The 22,147-nt window shown below is 40.0% G+C and overlaps 1 protein-coding gene across 1 annotated transcript in view; it reads right to left on the bottom strand.

Annotated features, from left to right (window-relative positions):
- The window catches only part of MMP2 (matrix metallopeptidase 2), a 43,318-nt gene extending 21,613 nt beyond the window's left edge, over positions 1 to 21,705 (bottom strand). The window contains exons 1-6 of the mRNA XM_030581396.1: positions 21,375 to 21,705; positions 16,794 to 17,020; positions 14,544 to 14,692; positions 12,302 to 12,430; positions 10,009 to 10,182; positions 2,918 to 3,091 (exon numbers count right to left, since the gene is read on the bottom strand). Coding sequence (XP_030437256.1) covers positions 2,918 to 3,091; positions 10,009 to 10,182; positions 12,302 to 12,430; positions 14,544 to 14,692; positions 16,794 to 17,020; positions 21,375 to 21,527 — 1,006 coding nt within the window. The 5' untranslated portion in view covers positions 21,528 to 21,705. The remainder of the gene's footprint in view (positions 1 to 2,917; positions 3,092 to 10,008; positions 10,183 to 12,301; positions 12,431 to 14,543; positions 14,693 to 16,793; positions 17,021 to 21,374) is intronic.
- Between the last annotated feature and the right edge of the window lie 442 nt (positions 21,706 to 22,147).

Below are 22,147 nucleotides of genomic sequence, written 5' to 3' on the forward strand. Positions count from 1 at the left end.
CCGGGGGGGGGCGGCAGGCGGCTCCGGTGGAGCTGCCGCAGCCGTGCCTGTGGAGGGTTCCCTGGTCCGTGGCTCCAGTGGAGCTGCCGCAGCCAGGACTGCGGCAGGTCCACTGGAGTCATGGGAGCAGCGCACTGTCCACAGAAATGCCTGTGGCAGCTCCACCAGAGCCACAGGACCAGTGCGGGGGGCGGCGAAATGGCCATGCGCCTAGGGCGCTAAAAATACTAGCGCCGGTCCTGTTCTGAGGGCAAAAAAAGATCTTAGAGGAGTCAAAAAGTCAGATCTTGCACACTGAGACGGTCGAGGTGTACTGATAGAAAGGATCCATTTAAAATCAGTGGTTTTTAAACTAATCTAATGAGAAGGATATAAACTATATGTGATACATGCTGTGGAATAAAATTTCTACCTTTGGTACTCACGGAGACCGCTTTTTTTCTTCCTAGTCTACTATATACACCCACACTTTTAAATATGGCCAGTGGGTCAGAACCATCATGGAAAGGATGCTGAAGAACCGAACCCCCTATTTATTGCTCAAGGTTGGAATGAAGGATATTGAGTAGCCACAGTACAGGAGCATGGCTTAGCCAGAATGCATGTAGATAGCACGGGATCCATGCAGGATGTACTGACTTTCACGCTGTGAAAATAGGAGTGTTAAATATGGCAGGGTTTGAGGTTTGCTTTGTGGAGTTGCAGAATCTACACCAATGCCATATGGTCATTCCACTTCCACAAACACTGTACTGAGGCATCACTGGGCTTAAATGGCATAGGGGGATTTGTGCCATAATTTGGAAAGAGCTCCTATATTTTTGCTGTAAATCCATAGAAAGTTGGAATCAAGACTAACCAGGCCAGTTAGAAGATTGGCATTTTGCATAAACCAGATGTAAACTATAAACAAATGCAAAGCACAACAGGCTGATTATGTAATAACTTTTTTATCTGCTCAAAAGTTAGTCATTATTGTATTACCAGAGCAGGTTGGAGCCCCAGTCTTGGAGTAGGACCCCTCTGTGCTAGATACTGTCCAAAAAAACAAACAGAGGGTCCTTACAGGTAAGTATATGAACTACTTCTAGTTATTCCTAAGATTTTGTGTAAGAATTTCAGTATATTAGTCCCAATGTTCTCCTGCTCATTTATCCTTCTCTTAGAGTTTTCTGTGTCCCCATTACCATTTATGCTAAGTTTGATCCTTTTTTGCTGTTAAGAGTATTGATGACTCAGAAAGTCAGAAATAATTAGCAACCAATCAAAATGCTGCAAGTACCTATTTTAAACAGAGATGGCATTTTAAAAAGCTTGGAAATGGATTTAATCGTTTGTTCATCCAGAACCAGCCATTGCTTCAGAGTTAGGCTTACATTTAGTTTTGGTTTCATTACATTTGGTGGCTTCACCTTGGCTCTGTTAAGTGCCAAGAGTGCTGAACCATCATAGGCAGTTTAAATGAGTAACTGTGCTTTTCATCTGTATCTCAGAAAAATGATTCCTGCCAAGTTATACAATCCTCTAAACTAATTTTGTTCCTGTGACACGCTATGTAGTAACGACTGATGTTAACAAGCATTTAAAATTGTCAAGAAAGCAGAAAGATCATTCTTCTGGAGAGAAGACATAATTTTCAATTTGTTTCCTAGTATGTTGTAAATTCGTAAAGGCATATTTATTAAGTTAAATTTGACTGTGCTAAACACTCTTTTAAAAAAATAAAAAAAATGTTAATCATTAGTTATTGGCTGTTTAAGTTTCACATTTCCTTTGTACTGCTTTTTTCATTTGTGACTCATATTTCAGGGATATTAAGAAGTAATAATCTACCCACATTTACCATGTAGTGGAAGACATTTATACCTACAATTTAAAGTCATACATGTGTGCTTATGCTCATTTTTGATTTAGCTGTGCAAATTCCTCATGTCCATGGGCAAACTATCTAGGATTGTGGGCATGCATCCAAGATTTTTTCATCTGAACTGGGTATATGTAAAATTGTATGCAACCTTAGATGCATATGTTTTTTGCAGATTTAGGCCATACTTTGGTTGGCCTATATAGTATACCTCAAATATATGACTGTTGTTGTAGGTAATTCCATTTCCATCTGGAAGCTGAAAGAGCCAAGGAATCTGGGAAAGTTGCTATTTGTGACTTGCTTACGTTAGAAAAACGCAAGCAAACTCTTTCAAACCTCAGGAAAACTTCAGCTCTGAGCTTTGGTCCAATGTTCCAAGTATGGTTCTGATTACATCTGAATGGATATATTCACTGCTAGTCAGGTGACTAGTGTGGTGTAGGAAAAAGCCATACCATGGCCTCAATTCATTTTTGGGTGTAATTCAAGGGGTTAGTTCTGATTGGTACTACAAAGCTTTCTCTAGCGATTTTCCAGCACTTGAGCTGATAAATCCAGAGATTTATTTATCTGGGGACTGCTGGAAGAGCATACTCAGTAAAGGGAATGGAATTCTGGAATCCACTTCCCTTTTGGTCTGACAGAGCACTGCTCCCTACAGGTCAGGCATATTGAATAGCTGTTTTATTTTCTCTGACTTTTCTTGAGATGCAGAAAGGACTTGAGGATTTTTGTTTTTTCTGGGGGTTGGAGGATTGGATGGGAATTCAGTAGTTCTTTATTCTTGTTAACTGATGTTGCCTTGGTTTAATATTATATTGCATATACACACACATAGGTTTGTGTACGGGCTTATCTATAGGTTATATTGTGCATGTGTCTAGAAGCCACAATCAACGCATTTTCAATAAAGTGGAAATATCAACACATCCAAAGGCACATATACCCCTAACTCAACTACTTTTAACAATTTAATTAAAGGATGGAAAATTGCATGTGCAACATACAGATCAATGACAAACCAGACCAGCATATCAAATGTCTATTTACCAGTCTCTGGGCAGAAGCCGTATTTCTTATCTCTGTCATAGTCTTCTGTAGTTCCACACCACCGGTACCCATCTGTCCTCCCCTCTGTTGTACAGCTGTCATAGGATGTGCCTTGAAATTTGAAGGGGAACTTGCATGGCTGCCCTTCACTATTTCCACCCATCGTGAAAAGAGCTGCAGTGAAAGTGAAACAGAAAAAAAATAGAATATTTTTAATGAGTAATTATATAAATTATAACTAGAAATTGGTAAGAAAAAACATTATTGGTTAATTATCTGTAGTATGGCAGCATGTAGAGGCCCCAAATAACATGAAGGGCCCATTGTGCTCGGTGCTGTACTTACACATGGTAAGAGACCAAAGGGTTCGTGAGCTAAACAGACAAGGGTGGGAGAAAGGAAGTAATATCCCCATTTCACAGATGGGGGACCTGAGGCACAGAGAGAGACAATAATTATTAACATGGCTCAAGTGAAGTCCACAGGGTTGCTCAAGTTTCTGGCAATATATCCTTTATACCTTGTCATAATATACTACTGCCTATTTGTAGCTAATATTCGGCTTCAAACAAGGCTTTGAGGGAGTGTTCCAGGAAGCCATCTATTTTCCTTAGTGTTCTGCTAATTAATTTACACTGTGCTACAGAGGTGACTAAAATAGCATCTTAAACATGTAGACAGGTTTGTTCCCACTTTAGATGACAATTTTCCTAATGAGCATGTTATGTGACATTCCTCTGTTTGTTTAGTCAGCAGACTACAATAGAAGATATAAGTAGGGGAGACCATATCCTGGCATTTTTCCTATCCCACTTTTCTGTCCTTTAGCTTCTCAATAGCTCGGCTTTACTTTTCTGAGTGTCCACACAACAGTCACTTGATGCTGCAGTGATTGATACTCTATAAATATCCAAGCTAGCGAGACTGAACTTCACTCCTCTGACCAAGAGGGAGAGATGGGCATGGCTCCTGCATTTCCTCCCAGTTAACAGTTTTAGACATGAGATGCTCTTCTTTAAGAAGTTCAGGTTTGCATCTTCCCTCTCACCCACCCACACATAAACAAGCTCCATGACTCATGAACATTCCCAAGCTTTCTATAGTCCCTGAGAATCATCTACCACATAAATGGGGAAGTACGGTCTTGTAGTTCAGGCACAGAACTAACTCTTTGGCTGGAGATCCAGGTTATCTCCATAGGTCTGCCACAGACATCCTGTGTGGCCCAGGGAAAGGCAATTAAATGGTCTTGGCCTGATTTTGAAAAACAGATGTGAAAATGAGTAATGTACGTGTCTGCTAATGACCTGGTATCCATCTAAAGGGAGCATTAAAATCTAGAGGGTTAGAGAGTTGCACCTAGGACACAGTATCTTTCCTTTACGGTATATGTTACTTTTAGTTCTATATTTCAGCCAGTTCTGACTACTAAAAAATTATCACAGACACTTTGTATTTGTGGGATTAGATTTTCCCTGGGCTTAATCTGTTATGTAAGCAGCAAGATGGCCATATTTACATATCCATTGTTTCTTGGCTTGATTTGCTTTTCTGGGGGGGGGGGGTGGAAACCCTTCTAGCTTTATAGGCTAACTGAGCTGAGTGGCATCACTGCTGAATAGGAAAATATTGTGTCACAGATGACTTCCTTTCCAAGTTAAAGCATGGACTGACTAGGGCATTAAGGATCTGAACTTTCCAGTTAGCATGCTTTGGTCCCACTGAGGGGAGGGTGCTCGGTACCTTCCAGGACTGGGTCAGAAGTTATAAAAGAACAAGTTATTGCTTAAATGTAGCAAGCATGGTCTTCCGGTCTGGCCAAGCTGTGCTCTACACAGGATCCAGGAGAGGGGGGCTTAATGCCATATTTATGCTTCCCTGATCCTGCAATCAGCCACATTAGGAACCTATCTCTAGGGGGGCACTTCCAACTTCAGCGACCTCTCGATCTCAAGACTCTCTGGCAGTGCCCTAACATGTCCCTACGGCCCCTATGCTGGGGGAGCTGGGAAAAGTGACAGAGCTGGAGCCACGTGTCTGACTCAGTATTTATGTCTCAGATTCTGGTGGTGAGTTAGGCAGGGCACATACATTAAACACTGCAGTCTTTATTTTGATTGGTGAAAGATTTTTAAGAGAAATGACACTTGGAAAGCAAAACAAAATTGAATTGTTTGGATGACTCATTTGCCACACATTCCGCTTCCCGCTGCAGATATGGCAGCCTTGGTCTATGAGTAGAATTTTTGATTGGTTTGAACAGGGATAAGTTGCGAAATCATATGGAAAGTCAGTACAATATTAAGACACAGTCAAATCTTCAATTTGCTCCTGGGTAATGACACATGATGCTAAAAGTCCCTCATTCCAACAAAGTTCTTACAGGTTTTTTTAAACTTAAACCTCTTTGAGTTTTATTGTAAATGAAAAAAATAAAGACACTGTATCACTTGCTCAGAGAACTGAAATAAAGGTGCAGTTACTTATCATCACTGCATCATCCAGGGCCAGATTCTGATGTTAAAACAGGGTAAATCAGGAGTAATGCCAATGCAAAGTTACACTAATGTCAGAGTAGAATCAGGTCCAGTATTTCCAGCCCTCAATTAAGTGTCGAACCTGTGAGGGGAGCAACATTCTCAACTTTTGGAGGAAAGTCATTCAACCCTGAATATCTCTGAGCTGGCTGCTGTGTGGGGGACTGAGGCATGACTTTCACACAGTCCCTCCACTCCCCAGAGCACCAGGTGTGCGCTGCAGTTCAGCCTTCACATGAGTCCCACAAAATGGGATACAAGTTCTCTACTCCTACCCAGCCCACGGCACAAACAAACTCTGTGAGTTTGATTCTCATTTATACAAAGGGCTTTTTACAGCACTTAGGCAGTGTAAAGGGGCCTTCAAGTGGGTTATACCCTAGGCCCTTTTACACTACCAGAATGTTGTCGAAGGACTTCAGTATAAATGAGAACCGAGGCCATATGTTCTCAGCAGAATCACTGACTATATATGTTAGTTGATAGCTGGGCTGGCGTTCTGAAAGGTGCACATACAGTGTTTAAAATGGCTATACTTTTTCTGGGCAGAATAGCATTTTAAAAGCCTTCACTACCGATTCGGGTTTTAAACCATTTCACATGTATTCTCTGGTTATATAATGTTATAGGAAAACTAAAGACACTGACTTTAGAAATAAAAGATCAACTTACTGCCAAATATAAATCTTTCCTGACCCAATAGACTCCATGATGTAAATCTCTAATCCTGCCCTATTTGAATTTATTCCTCCTAGGTTTTAGAAAATGGTGTCCTGGAATAAGAAGTGAACAATACCACAATGTGTTTAACAAGAAACATCTGTGCATAGCTGTTCAAGGATCTTGCAAAACAATTACATCACAAACAAACAGCTCAAAACCACCAATTCAATTTCAAAACATTGACACCAGCATTTTGGCCGTGCAGAATCATAACTGCCCTTGACACTGGAAGAGACTGTTTAAATTCTCTAACCCATGTAATTTTAGGCACAGAAATAGCCCAAGATGCATGAATGTCTATCTGTCCACCTACTTACCTAACATCATCCCTCTGGTATCAAAGCATCTCTAGTATTTTAAAGAAGTATCAACAGCAATTCCTCTCTCTGCATCCTTTCTCGAAGGAAAAGTAAGGTGAGGAAGTCGGCAGAAAGACTGAGGGCTTGTCTACACGGTGAAGCAAAGTGCCCCAGAGGGGCTGATTTGTAGAATGCTTTAATGTGCTGAGCTCTAATTGCCCAGTGTAAGTGCTGACATATTCTAAGAGGTACCTAGCGCGCACTGAGATGATGGGAACTCGCTACCTCTCAGAGTGCCCCAGCAGGGTTTACTTGGGGCAATTAGAAGGCAGCACATCAGAGTGCTTTACAATATTGACATACCCTCAGAAATGAAGGACCCCCTTCTGTCACCTCAAGGCTGGAATACTGAAGTATGTGGCACTATACCTGAAAACTAGCAATAACTCTGAAAAACTCTGGCTCATTTTGCTAATGTTGAAAACCTCCTGTTCTGAAAAGTGAGCCCAAGAAACACCTAGGATGATAATATCTGCCTCTGATCACTCTTAGGATAAGAAGCCAAGCAGGAAAGCATTGAAAAGGAGGGTATGAAAATGCCTTTTTTCTACACAACAGCTATTATGGTCTCTCCAAAAATTATGGCTGCTTACTGACAAATATATACATAGAAATACCCATCTGGGGAGTTATTTTATGTGAGCCACTGCTGATCTCTGCAGTACATCACATGGTAGTTAGGGTTTGTTAGACTGGCCTAGCATGGGCTTGAACCTGCAAGATATTGAACATATCTGGTTTTATTAGCTTTGCTTTTAAGCGCGGGATAAGATGTTTATTAACCCGCACTCTCTTTTCCAATACAATCTAGAGATAATCCAGCTGTAACCTTGCAGATAAGTGCACTGCAAGTGTTCCAAGGAGGAACAGGATGATTCCAACAACTTTGGTTTCAAACAAAAGCTCCAGTATTATTTCATTCAATCGTTCCTTTCTGACTCATTATTATTATTAACTAGGGTGTTACAGGAAAACCTGGAGGCTTCAAATGAGATTGTGAGCCCATTGTGCTTGGCACCGTATAAAACACAGCAGGGACGCCCTAGAAATTTTTCACATGGGATGCACAGCTGAACCAGCCTCACTTTAACTTAAAAGATCACGACAGAGGAGCTGATGGGCCAAATTTCAGTGAGCAGCCCTTGAGACCTGGAGCTTGGGGTCTCAGCACAACTTGTTATCCCAGTGGACCCTCTGTCAAGGGTCTGTCGGGTGAAATCTGAGTGATGCCATGAGCCTGTGTGCCAGATTGCAATGCCTCTTAGTTTGGGGGCCCTCCCCTCCTGTTCTGGGCAGACCTGTCTCCCAATTGGCACCCCTACCAATGATACACAACATGCATACAGTTGCGAGCAACACTGAAACACCTCAGTTCCTGACTCCAAGAGCTTACAATCTAAGTAGACAAAGAATGGAAGGGGGTGTGTGGAGGTGAAGTGACTTGCCCAAGGTCACACAGTAGATCAGTTGCAGAGTTGGAAATAGAACTCAGTTATCTTGTGCTGTAGGCCCCAGCCCTACCCACAGGACCACACTTCCTCTCCAGGATATTTCCTGCAGTTTGACATCCTTTACATCAAATTAAAATTCACATAACATAAGAGTTTTCTATAATTTTCTACTCTGCAGACTCACCCTCAATATTTTAAACAATGCACATATTACAAATGTGCAAAGGGAAAAATGTTTACCATATTAGTGTTATTTTGAAAACAATCACATTACATATATGTACAAAAGTTGCTGAGTTAATGCAATTGTTATACAAATTATTTCATCTGTATATGATCTTTCCTAAAAAAAAAAAGTTCCAAATTATGAGACAAATTATCTGTGAGTCCTAGCACTCTGTTCACAATTCAAAAAGCTTAATAAAAAACCCTACATATGATCTCAGCTTTTCAAAACCCACTAGAATTTTTCCATTAATATGGTTTCTAAAATACTCAGTGCTATTCCGCTGTCTGCACTGGGCAATTGAAAGTACTTTTTTAAGTAAAAGAGTCATTTGGTATTTGTTAACAATAAAAACCTAATTCTAAAAGCATGCCCACTTACCTGACTAGCATTTTGCAATTATACCATTAACTATATAACTTCATAATAACATTTATTTCTCATCATCAGAATTCTGTAAAGGAGTCAGAGCATTTCAGTGTAATGTGATATGATGGAACAATGTATTCCAGAAAAGGGGGCCTGGATTCTAACAGAAGACATGGGCTTGATCTTCAGCTGTGTGAGTTGACAGAGCATCAGTGGAGGTACAGAGGTTCTGGCCCACTGACTCTTTCTGCCTTCACCTTGTGAGGTTCACAAACAATGGTCTCAGTTGTTGCTTTTTGGGGGCTACAATTCCTGCTGAAACGGCATGGTGTTCAGGGGGGAAAGATTTGCTGCCCCAATGCTTAGATAAATGCAGCATGCTCCCCTCTCTGAATCTGGCCCCATTTTGCTAGGAGAAGCTGACCCTATGATTCAGGGAGCATGGGGAGTGTGCTTGTACTTGGCTGCGAGGTGTCAAGGAGCATGCACAGGAGGCTTCTTGTGCTATCTCCTGCTGCTGAGCAGCAGGTTCAAGCTGGTCCTATACTGCTGATATTTAATATCAAGCAAGTCAAAATCTAGGCATGGTGAATCAAAATGAAAACATCTTTCTTTTATCTGTTCTCATTCTCTTTGCAATCACACCACCCCCTTAATGGGACTGTTATCCAGTGGAAAAGCCTGTGACTTCCTCAGCTGGCCTCCATGTGCCATAAGACTTTTGGAAACTCAAGATCTGTATAAAGCAAGATTAGTTTCTTGCAAGGCTCACCTGTTCTGTATGGGGAAAATGCTAAACTACTTGTGAAAATGCGAGCGCTAGCTCTTGCAATGGCCGCATGCCCAGTTTGGGCCAAATCCTGGTCCCACTGAAGTCAAAAACCAAATGCTAGTCCTTTTCATTCCTCCCCTGTTATGTGGACCTCTCTTTGGAGATGGCCAACTGGCAGGACTGAAAAAAGAGGAGGATCTCTTACTAAGCAGGCATATCATTTACTTTATTCAATTCACCTGACCTGAGCACAAATTTCCTCTCTGATGCCAAGAAGGAGATGGTGGGAGATTGTTTAGCTAGTGTTTTCTGTTGATGTCCTCCTCATATTTCCCCTTTTTTATTTTTTTCATATAGTTAATAAGGACCGACTGTGGTCCCATTGAAGTCAATATTATAATCAGATTCCAGGAGCTGAAGATAGTGGCCTAGATTCTCTTCTAGGTGCACTGAAAGGAGGAAGGGAAGGGACACAAAAGAGCTGACACTGCTACTTGATCCTGGGACTGATGTTTCTATATCAGTTTCAACATACTTCAGAGCGTTCAAAGTGGAAAGGTACAATGGTAGCCTGACATGCAGAATAACTACAGTTGACTCCTCTTGGCTCAAATCAGCCATGAGACAAGCCTCCAACCCAAGTGTTCAACTTACATTCATGGGGACAGAATCCGTATTTGCCATCGGAATCAAAGTTGTATGTGGTTGAGCACCAAAGGAATCCATCATTGCGCCCTGCATCAGTACAGCTGTTATATTCCTTATCATTGAACAGGAAGGGAAATTTACAGTATTCGCCATCAGCATTGCCATACTTCACCTTAACAACTGTAAAGGGAGAAAACACAGCAGTGCATCCTGTTACCAGTTGTTTTCATCCATTATGGTTTCTGTGTACAGGTTTGTTTCTTTTCTGGAGTGAAACTTTTGTGATAAGGGACACTAGTGTAGAAATTTCAGGTGCATTTACACTTTGAACAAATATATTCTGTTGGTTTCCCAGTTGGCATGATGACTGTAGCTGAAACTGTAATAAGTAATTTTGGGGGAAAAGCATGGCTATTACTTATGTTGAAGAGCCCAGAAAGATCATTATAGTAATTGCTATAGCAATGCAAACTTATACCCAAGGTGTTAATTTGTTTAGTAATTTAGATCCTTTAATAACATAATCTAAAATGTGCACTATAATTCCAAAGGTTCCAGGGAGTCGTTTCAGAGCAATCTTAACATGCCTCTTAATCCATTTTGGCATTTTCAGTTAGAATTGAATCTGATCTACTGCTGTGCTAGCGGATATGTTAATGCATACATCCCCAAACCTGGTTTTTATTTCAGGAAATTGTAACATATAGAAACTTTCCTTAAGAATACAACACTGGCATGGTAACTTATTTTAGAGTGCACTCAACCTAGTTTCCCTTAGCGACTTCTCAATATGAGGAACTAATTAAGAATATAAGAATGGCCCTACTGGGTCAGACAAGTGTCCATCTAGCCCAGTATCCTGTCTTCCAACAGTGGCCAATGCCAGGTGCCCCAGAGGGAATGAACAGAACAGATAATTATCAAGTGATCCATCCCCTGTCGCTCATTCCCAACTTCTGGCAAACAGAGGCTAAGGGCACCATTCCTGCCTATCCTGGCTAATAGCCATTGATGGACCTATCCTCCATGAATTTATCTAGTTCTTTTTTGAACCCTGTTATGGTCTTGGCCTTCACAACATCCTCTGGCAAAGAGTTCCACAGGGGACCAGTCATTATTTTATAGACCTAAATCACAAATTGACCATTTGTAGAATAAATCCAAATACACAAAAGAGTTTCCTGTTCATTGTTACTTTTAGGGAAGCATTCAGTCCAATAATGACAGCCACAAATCTATTGCTTCTGCTAAAGTTTGAAGAAAGCCAAAGGAGATGGAACTTGACTACCAGGATATAAGGGTTCATTTATTTTTCCAACAAATGACTTCAGACATTTTGAATTTGAAGTGAAATAAAGAAATGAGTATGCATTTTAAATTCTGCTTTTGTGAGCTTCCATTCCTGTTAAATTTCTGGCACAAAGAATGATAATCAGTAGACTATTATTTTTGTCAAGTTAAAGAGAAAAAATGACAATAAACATCAATATTATTTACTTCTAAAAGGTGAAATAATGGCCAAATCATGCTGGCCTGCCTCAGGTGAGTATTTTACTGAGATCAGAATTTGGTTCATAAGGTACAAGGCAAACAGTATTTGGCCAACAATTTGCATAAAGAAAACATCCCCTGATTCTCCAAAAGACAAACTTGCAGACATCTCTAAGTCCCGTTTTTTCTCAGTCCTGATATAGATCTATATTTCAATTCAAGTCACAAACCTGCGGAGCTCAGAGCTCAGAAACTTTTGACAGATGACATGAACCAGCAAATCTTTACTCATCTCAATGGTCCCACTGAAGCTAATGGGGCAACATTTTCAAAAGTGATCACTAGTTTGGGGTATCCAGCTTAGAGAGGTCCAGTTTTCAGAAATCACTGAGCCCTCTCCTTCTAAAAAGGAAGCCCCTTTAAGGGTATCTCAGTGGTTGGGACCGAAAACTGGAAGCACTCAAAATCCTTAGTCACTCTTGAAAATCATGGCCTGGCACTTCTGCCATGAGGGGTCCTTATTCACTTCTCTCTGCTCACATGAGTAAAGGTTTGCAGGATCAAGTCCATAATTAATTCTAATTTCTGGGGAGAAATATGCAACTTTTTCTAAAAAATTATATAAAAGTTTGATAAAAGCAGAATTTCAAATTATTAAAATGCAAAACCATCAGTTTTCAGAGTCATAGTTCTATTCCAGCATTTACTACTTAAGCCATTTCAGTATCAGAAGTGCAATCTCTGGCCACCATTTCAGACACAGCAGTCTATAATTCAAATGCTTTGAAACATTAAAATGTTTCGGTACCTTGTCCCTCTCCCAGAGTCCACTGTTCATCATCATCAAAATGGGAGTCACCTCCAACACCTGGCCCAGGTGCAAAAGCATGAGCCAGGAGGCCATCCTTGCCATCAAATGGATATCCATCACCATGCTCTGCACAAGAAAGAACACAGAAGAGGAGCACTTACAAGTTATTATGGGCCCAGCCCTGAAAACACAATCATGAGTAAAGATAGTCACATGGATATTCCCAAAAGAACACATCACTGGGAATACATCACATGTGGAAGGTTTTCAGGATTGGACCCTAGGAGAGGAAACCGTTTCATATAAAAAACGAAAGCACACAAGATTAATGTGTGTATTACAGCATGTTTCTTTATATGTACTAAGGATATTTGGAAGGGATTCTGGTGTTAGCGAAGCTCTGTGAGATACCCACACATTATACTGTGCTATACACATCCATGATATGTTCTCAATTTTGACTGGTGGGAACAGTAAAATATACATTGTAGTTAAGTGATAGTTTCAGAGGAATATAACTGTACATATCGGTCTTTGCAGGCTCCTTTAGTCAGTTACACAGCAAGCTATTCATTTACAATGTACTCTGTTATCTTTTCCTGTATGTTCCCTTCTCTTTGCCCAGGCTACCAGTGCTGCTCCTAGGAAAGCAAATTAGCTTCATTTTTCTCATTACTGAATCCCTGAAAAGCGTAGTTCTATTCAGTATCCTGATGTCTGTGGTTCAGCCCATCCTACTTCCACATCAACCATGCCTAGTCTCAGCCCGCTTGCCGGGCAATTGCCTTTTCAGTAGTTCTCCTGTTACTTCACTGAAGGCTTTTCTTGGAAGCTCACCACACTTGGGTAACGCAAGCTGGCAAGGGCATAACCCTGTTATTCACAGCTTGCTCACCACACTGACCTGACCACCAAAGCTGCCAGTGTCTCCAATTACATCACTAAAAGCCTTTTGGTCTGATGTGTTGCCATTTGACAGAAGCCCTAAATACACAGGCCAGAGTCGCTATTCCATTGCACCTATTTTGTGCTGGCCTCACTCCATTGACATGAATGAAGTTTCTTCTCTCCAATATTCCCATGTATCAGGCATTAGTCTTCCTTTGTTGGTAAAGACTCAGTTTGAGAAAACTTATGAACAAAAAAAAATGCTGTATAGGGCCCCTACCAGTTTGACTCCGACACACAGGGGTGTGAACAGTGATTGCAAAGAATTGAAACATGTCTCTAGTGTATAATTAAGCATAAAATACTATAGGGGAAGCAATTCTTGTGCTATTTCTGGGCTGTGGTAATCAAGCGGTACTAAAATCAGCATGAACATTCTGGATTTTGTGAGACTTCAGTTTTGTGGACCAAACAGGCCTAGTAAGAATCTGAAATTTTGAGTGGGTGCTCATCCATACTGCACAGAATCTCTGAGCCTTCTGAGGTTGACCCATCACTAACTTAAGCAAAGAAAACAAGCTTGAAATGGAGACCTCCTCAGAGAACTCAGCTGTTCCATGAACTGTTCCCGTTGGTTCCAAACACCATCTCCCAAAAGACTGAACATGTGAATATATTTATTAAAATTATATAGCCCTCTACAGATTGTTGGTTAAAATGCCAAAGGTTCCTTATGAAACCCAGGCTCTTTTTGTGTGAAGTAAAATTAACAAATAAAACTGAATCAAGTCTAATAACACTGGCTATTCAGATCTAGAGTTTGGAACTCCCAAAAGCTAAGGATGTTTGGATTAAGGGCCTCAGTTTAGCCCATAAAAGTAAATAGAGGCTAAGTGTGACGTTCAGATGGCATGTCCCAATTCATCTGTAGGTCTAGGAGTATTAGAATAGTCTACCCTCTGCAAATAACCTTTGAAGACATTTGAAAACCTAGCAGAGACTTATAAATTAACAATATAATATCATTCCATTCACTTCAACGGACCTGTGCCTATTCACAGCCGCTAAGGATCTGGCCCAATATTTTTCAGTTTATTACTGATAGTTTAAATTCAGAAATAATGTTTCGTCCCCTAGTAATTCTCTTGTAACAGATAAATCAAGAGCGTATGTGTAAGCACACACACACACCTTTGTGAAATCTGACATAGTCTATACAAACCAAGTGAAAACTAGGGCATCGTTTGCCAGAAAGGCTCATTGAAGTGTGTGCTTGAGGGCAGGTCATTCCAATGCTGAGGATTAATGGAAGGAAGAAAACCAAGGGCATATATAAAAATAGAAAATATACCCCATCGTCCAAAATTAATCATAATGTCCGCTTCTCCATCCTTAATTCGGGAAAATGTCAGTGGTGTGACATCACTCCAGACTTTAAAGGCTCGGGCAAAGGCATCGTCTACTGTTTCAGAGTCCAAATCCGGTGTATACCCTAAAATCCTTAACAGTAAAAAGGGAAAAAAAATCAGTTTCAAAAGTTAAACAACACCTAAATGTGCTGATCTTTACAGCTTGCTGTTTAAAGTGTTGAAAGTACCAGTGAAATTAACTCCTTTGGCAAAGGGAGGTGCCAACTGTGCAAAAAAAGATCAGGACATTCCCAAGGCTCAGGGATATTGAGACTTTGTTGGGACCATTCTCTAATTTAAATGTAATTATCTGCCAGAGAGTTACTGATATTTCCTTTAAGAATGAGGACATTGCAGGAAGCAGCATGGTAAGTGGTAATTTGACCAGAGTCTGTATTATTTACATTTTTAATACACTCTGAACTAAGTACAGTATATGTATTTTATGTCAGAGCTGGCATACAGGAAGAGCCATACCTAACAATATTTTGCCTCACTGAAATTAAAGATCCTTCCGGTCATATCATCCTATTAGACGTATGTTTACACAAGCACCCACTGGAATCATCAGAATTTTGGGAGCCTCCTAACTACCAGAAACAATTTGGAGTTCCAAACATGGAGCATTGCCCCGTAAGCTTAAAAATCACCTTTTTGTTCTTAGTCATGTTTTGGTTTTGTGATAGTTAATTCCTTGCCAGTATGCCCAGCAACCCTGCCATCAGGGATGTCGTACAGACTGAGAAGGGGAGACACAAGCACATAAAATAGAGGGACAGCTCACAAGAGCACCTCTTTCTTCATCTTGATTTATGCTGACCGGGACTTATTCATGGATCTCATTTCAGACAATGATCTTCCTGCTAAAGAAAAGTTTCCAACACTGTGTGGCTTCTTGTGGTTACTGCATTGGCTTTGTGTCTGGGATTACTGCATTGGGATGATATCACCTGGCGCACATCAGCAAAAGAAGGCCTGCAAATCTACCACAGTGTTCTCCAGAATTCTCTGCTCTGACCCCCTGACCAAAGAAGGATGAACACTAATAGAAAAGTATCAGAGGGTAGCCGTGTTAGTTTGGATCTGTAAAAGCAGCAAAGAATCCTGTGGCACCTTATAGACTAACAGACGTTTTGGAGCATGAGCTCTTGTGGGTGAATACGTGCATCTGACGAGGTGGGTATTCACCCACGAAAGCTCATGCTCCAAAACGTCTGTTAGTCTATAAGGTGCCACAGGATTCTTTGCTGCTTTTACTAATAGAAAAGCAGCTAGGAAGAATCCGCGAGGATTTCTGATCCCCTCACTGGTCATTAATAGCATCATCTTGTACAACTGAAGTCAGTGGAAGTTTGGCCATTGATTTAAACAGGAGCAGGATTGGACCTTCATTCTTTGGCACATTTTCCTTTGTTGCTAAAACCACAATCTATGAAATACATTTGCTGCTTCTTAGACAGACTGCCTCACAGTCATAAATAAAGCTTGTCAAATTGTTTGTGAAGAATATTAATCCTTTCTCCCTCTTTCCCCCATTTTTGCAAGTTATTTCATGAACCAGTCTGGATATGTAAGGGCATGTTGTCATCCATAAGTATTCACACTTGGGTGAAAAATTTTCATCCTACAGATTGTTTGAAAACTGTTCACTTCGACTATTGGCTACTCATTATTCCTTAGTCCGTTTTAATACTCATTAGTCCCTGACTGGATGAAAAATCTTAAAATTAGACACTAAAGAATAGCAAATAGTGAATAGTTTTAGTAGCTTCTGTGGTCTTCATTGCCATAGTTTCTGAACACTGTTGGGTTTATCCCCATAATTATCCGGTGCAGTCAGGAATACTATTACCCCTATTGTACAGGCAGAGGTGAGATTAAATAATTTGCCCAAAATTACAGAGGAAGTTTGCAGCAGAACAAAATAAAACTCAGATCTCCTGCACTTTAACAACAATTCTCTCCTTGGCACAAATTTTGGATGAATGTTCATTACATTTTAAATTTTGGGGATTCACAGACATTTTCCAGTGGTTGTCCAAACACAAAGGGATTATAATCTGGGGATCCCTGGTTCAAAGTCTGGAGCTCAGGCCACTAGAAAATTCCTTCATTTCTAAATGCCACACTGAAGCACTTCAATTCTCAAGGCATCGCATGTATGTGAAAAAACAATATTGCTAAGGCATTACCTGTACGTTATCTGATTTTTTTCCCATTTTGGCTTTCTTGGAAAGAAGTTATAATTGGCCACATCTGGATTACCACAGCGGGGCTTCTTCATTGTCTCAATAGTGTTTTGATCCAGATCTCCTGTTTCAGGCAGCCCAAAGAATTTCTGCATTTTCTTCAAAGTATCTTTCAGCACGAATAAATTGCAGTTGTCTTTTGGGCACCCATAATATGTATTCAGGTATTGCTTTAAAAAAGGAAAACAAACAAACAAACAAAAAACTCACAGAGAACAGAGGTTTCAAAACTCTGAAACAGGAGAGACATCCCTACAATTATTGGCACTGCATATTAACTTTTACTTGTCTATACTTGTCTGTACTTCACAAGGTTTTTTTAAAATGACTGTGTTAACAACCAACATTCAGATAATCTTCTTAGTTGACACAGACCTCCAGGGACACAAAATGCTGCTAAATTAAGCAATTGTGCCAGTTATTAGAAATATTTCAGACTACATTGTTGTCTTTATTTCACGAATTGCTTTATAAAAAGCAGGGCACACAACATTAAAAATGAACTACAAAGGAAATGATGGGTCCATCTTGTATTAGTTTCTGCTTGTTTTATATTTTAGAGTTTCAGGTTGTGTCTATCCCTTTTTTTTCCTGAAAGAGTCCGTGGATGATTGAAGAACTTTAAGGTCATGGCATCAAAGGAAACCAATGGAACCATATTAATTAAGAGGGAAAGTGCTTTTTATTCAGACGGTTAGAAATGACTGGGGTTTTAGGTTTTTGTTTGTTAATCTGTTTAACTCAAATGCTTGAGAAACAGTTGGAGGAAAAGATGTCTCTGCTAAAGCTTCACTTACTGTTCCTCCCATACAATTAAATATGAGGAGCGCACAATCTACATCTCTGAAACCTCCTCTGAATCCTCTAGCAGAACAAGGAAAGACTTAACCTTCCTGATAAGTCCATGGAAACAAACAGGCCACAAAGTCGTCTTTCTTTACGAAACAACATTCAGGCTTCGTGATGAATTGTAAAGAAACACAAAGAGCAGCACTAACCCATTTTTCCTCCACACTGTGTTCATCTACATTGTTCTATAGAAACAACTCTATTTTTATACATTTGATGCATTCATCAACTCTAGTACAGTTAAAAAACATGAAGAGAACAAAAGGGCATGTGAGGTACTGGTTTGCTCCTTTTAACAATTGGAAATAGTTTTCAGACACTAGGTGTTCCATTTCAAATGGATGAGGTATGTCTTTTGTGGTCTGTTGTGTCTATTCACTGACGTACATTACACTCAGTCTGTTTCCTAGCAGTCATCCCAATTAAGAAGTCCTACCATTCATCTGTATGCTGATTAACTGGATACCTCTGTTAACATAAGCATTAGGCATACAATTGTTGTTATGATTATCCTTTTAAGGTGTGTGTGTTCCTCCCCAAAATGTGCATATGCAGAGAATTAACCAACCAACCAACCAAAAAAACCCAAATCCTTATTTTATCCTTCCCTTACCCTAGCCCACAATTTAATTATCTCACTGTGAGCTTCTTGGGGTAGAGACTATCCCTGTTTGAATGTCTGGAAAGTACCTAGCATGTTGTGGAAGCTGCCATAAAGTAATAATAATACATAGAACATTGTGTAGCAGTCATGAGTTTCAATACTTGATCCTTCATTTTCCCATCCAAAGTACTCTCCTTTTCCCTCCTGAAGCTTTTAGAAGATTTAAACTATTTCTAAGACATCCAGTGCATGCTATTATAGGATGCAAAGCAAACGGAAGTGGGTACGCAAAAGGCTGTTAATTTAAACTATAATTAGAGGCCTTAGCTTCAAAATTTGGATCCAGAGATGGATTTCAAAAGCCCTACCTAATCTTCATAGCTCAGGGTGTTCAGACCTGAGGGACTGGTTTGGCTTATAACAGACACTGGACCAGCTATGGGATTTGGATTAGGTACTGGGTTCCAATTTGGGAATGGATATTTCTACCAAAGTTTGATGGTGTTCAGATACATATTGAGGATATTGGTTTGGGTACATCTGTAATAATAATGACTAATTGATATTTAGACCATAACTTTCATCCAAAGATCCCAAATGCCTTGACAAACCAGCTTCAAACTAATGACCCTGTTCTCACAAGGTGATCCATGGGGAACCTTCACTTTTGTGCAGAGACAGACTCATTGACTTCTGTGGAACTCCATGTTGAAGTCTGATGTCTGCAGATTCCTTTGTTGGTTCTGAGTGTGTGTATAAAAGGATTATTTCAGCCATCCCTGACACACATTGTAGAATGAAAGGCAGAGTATGTGCTGTATTCAAAAAGTGAAGAACATCCTTAACCAACAGAAAACATGGCAGCTAGAATACAGTTATTGTAGTTGAGTTTAGAAAAGATACCAGGACAAACATCACCACAACAGTAAAAAGTAGTAAGGGATTTTTAATGACTAAAAGTGGTTAAGGCCTGGATCTCATCTGAAAGCTGGCACCCCATATCACCGTGCCAAGGAAATAATTCACTGTTGACTCAGAAGAAAGGTTGCAATATACTAATTTTGTGCAACCACCTGGGTTCCTCTGAAGGTGCTTTATTCAAGTACTGACCAAGCTTGACCCTGCTTAGCTATAAGATTTGATAAGATCCTAGTCTGAGGTGGCATTTTTGCTCTGGAGACCATTGCATCAGCATATAAATTAACAAACAAATCTTATTCAATTTCTTCATATTGTTCTGCCACCATGAGGTTCCTTCTGCCAGAGCATAGTTAATGGGGCCTATTAGCTTCATGTGAAATGGTTCAACACCGCATTCTACCCATATCAGCACTTGGGATAGGTTATCCTGATTTTCATATTGATATGTAAATATCCTGATCATGCTTCTGTCCTTAACTCTCAACTATGTGCTATGGTCTCAAAACTAGGGTGTATGGAGCAAAAGTTTACAGGGAGTCTGAAGGGGCAGCGCGCTTCTGTTCCCATATACTGTAGTTTGGGAAGTGGCTGAGCAATAAGAACAGAGGCGCAATAAAGGTATTTACTGGCTAAAATATAAATCAGGATAACCCATATCAATGGAGTTAGGGTTGAAGAGAAATGAACATAGCCAGCTTCTCTATGAGAACAGGCTTTTGAAAGGGGATTTAGTAAATTATATCTTGGCCTGAGCTACAAAATTCACCTCTCTCAATGTCAGGAGGGAAGTTTGTAACTCTGGGGGTTTTGATTCAGGCCATCATGGAAACAGAGTCCAGCTGCAAAATTTTGATCTAGGTTCTAATTCTGAGCCACAAGTTTACTCAGATCCAGGGCTCAAGGAAAACCTAGTCATGTAGTATTATCTAGGAATACTACAAGAGAAACCAAGAAGAACTCACACATTAAAGCACCCTGTGATTTTCCTTGGAATATACACAATAAATCAGTTTGCTGAATGAAATGCAGATGAGATGATTACCATTATTCAGTAAAAGCCTGATTATGTCTAACAAAATGGAGAGAGTATTTAAGAGCAGTTGATGTACCGTTAGCAATATATGACCCATTGTCATGCTGCCAAGGTCAGTAAAACCTTTGGTGATTTGTCCTGTGAGAGCCAAGACTGGAAATTGCTATTTTGGGTCAGTTTGCTTGCTTTTGCTAACATCTCCACCCCCTTTTGGAAATTCTCCACCTCTTGTCCCCACACTTCCCTTCTGTCTGGCAAGTTTCTCTGAGATGCACATCAATTCCTAAAGAAAGGGGGACCAACTTTCTATCATCTACATACTAAAATAAGGATAATCTATCTCAATCTTCCTTAAAATGGATTTACTGTTGAAGAAGAGAAATGTCTATAATTTATATGCTAAAATAAGGATAATCTATCTCAATCTCCCCTAAAATGGATTTCCCCATTATATCATTTTAAGAAAAGTCCACAGGGTTACAATAAGGTTAGGATAAAATTCTACATATCCATAACTTGCTAATGTCACATTCAGAAATCCCAAACTCTTTCCTTTGTTCCAGATTGAATTTGGCTTAGGAAAAGTATATTGCAAAGTTAGAACTAGTCATTATCTTCTTTGAAGCTCAAACCAGCTTTAAGCTATAATTGTCCCTTAAAGTTGTGCTTATGCAATGCATAGTAAACAACAGGGAAAACAACCTTTTGAAAAGCTGTGTGAACTGCTAACAATAAGTTCAGGTTTATGTAAGTGTTTTCCTATATTTTCTGTTCCATTTTATTTACTTTGAATTTAAGTTTATCTGTTCTCTCCACTCCCCCTTTTCCACTTTAGTGAAAGTCACAGAAATTCAATGAAAGTATTCTCCTAGATATTCAGACTTCAGGGTGGAGGAAGAAAAAGACTCGGTGCTGGCTTTAAAAATTTTAAGAGAGGCAACATTATTTGGCTCTAGCTTTTACATCTGAAAGCTGATATCCTTGTTAGCCAGCTCTCCCTTCCAGAGACTCTAAAGAGAAAAGGCTACAGTCATTTCCTAGTCTCAGCTGAAACAAGAAAGAAACATCTGCTATGGAGAACAACAATATAATTCCGAAGCAAAAAATCAGAACTTACCACTGCTAGTTCTTTGTCTGTTTTGGGAGAGTTGTCTCCAGGAAACTTAATGATTGGTGAAGGTGCAGCTAAAGTTTGGTGAAAAAAATATAGCTGGAGCAAGAGTACTTTAAAAATGAAGGCAAAAAGGCTAAAAACAGTGTGAGTCTTCATTTTGCCTGAACTCAAGTTACCCTTTTTGCAAAGAGATTTCTCCTAACGGACTGTCGGTCACTTTAGCTGCACAGTCCACCCACCAGTTGCTTATCGGAACATCTTAACTCTCTGCACCGTTTTCCCTTTTGCTTGCTCTAGCAATTCCTTTGTATGTTTAAAACATCCAGATGCGCAGTCTCGAGCTACCACAAGAGGAAGTCTGAAAACCAGTGGAAACATGAGAAAAAGGGCAGTTACCAGATGTGATTTGCTGTGATTTTAAGGTAGCCACAGGCAGATATTGTGATTTAGGCTGAAAGAGACAAAAGGCCAAATTCTGCCCTCATGTAATTACATTCAAGCACTAGGTTTGCCCAAGTGCAGCTGGGAGCGAAATCTGACCCAAGATTAATTGCTGATGAGGTATCGGATACATGGTTAGTAAATTTTAAAAATAAAAGCCTAAAGATTTTTTTTTTAAGGTTTGGTATTTGCATCATTTTGTTCAAACTATTTTCTTGCTCCAAACATGCTTTAGCCGTATGTGTCTCAGTACATTACAGTGCATTTGGGGCGACATTTGGAGTTAGACTGTGAACCAACACAGGAGAGAGATGTCTTGTTACACTCAGGCTACA

The sequence above is a fragment of the Gopherus evgoodei genome, chromosome 12, assembly GCF_007399415.2.
Source record: "Gopherus evgoodei ecotype Sinaloan lineage chromosome 12, rGopEvg1_v1.p, whole genome shotgun sequence".
In the NCBI taxonomy this organism is placed as follows: domain Eukaryota; kingdom Metazoa; phylum Chordata; order Testudines; family Testudinidae; genus Gopherus; species Gopherus evgoodei.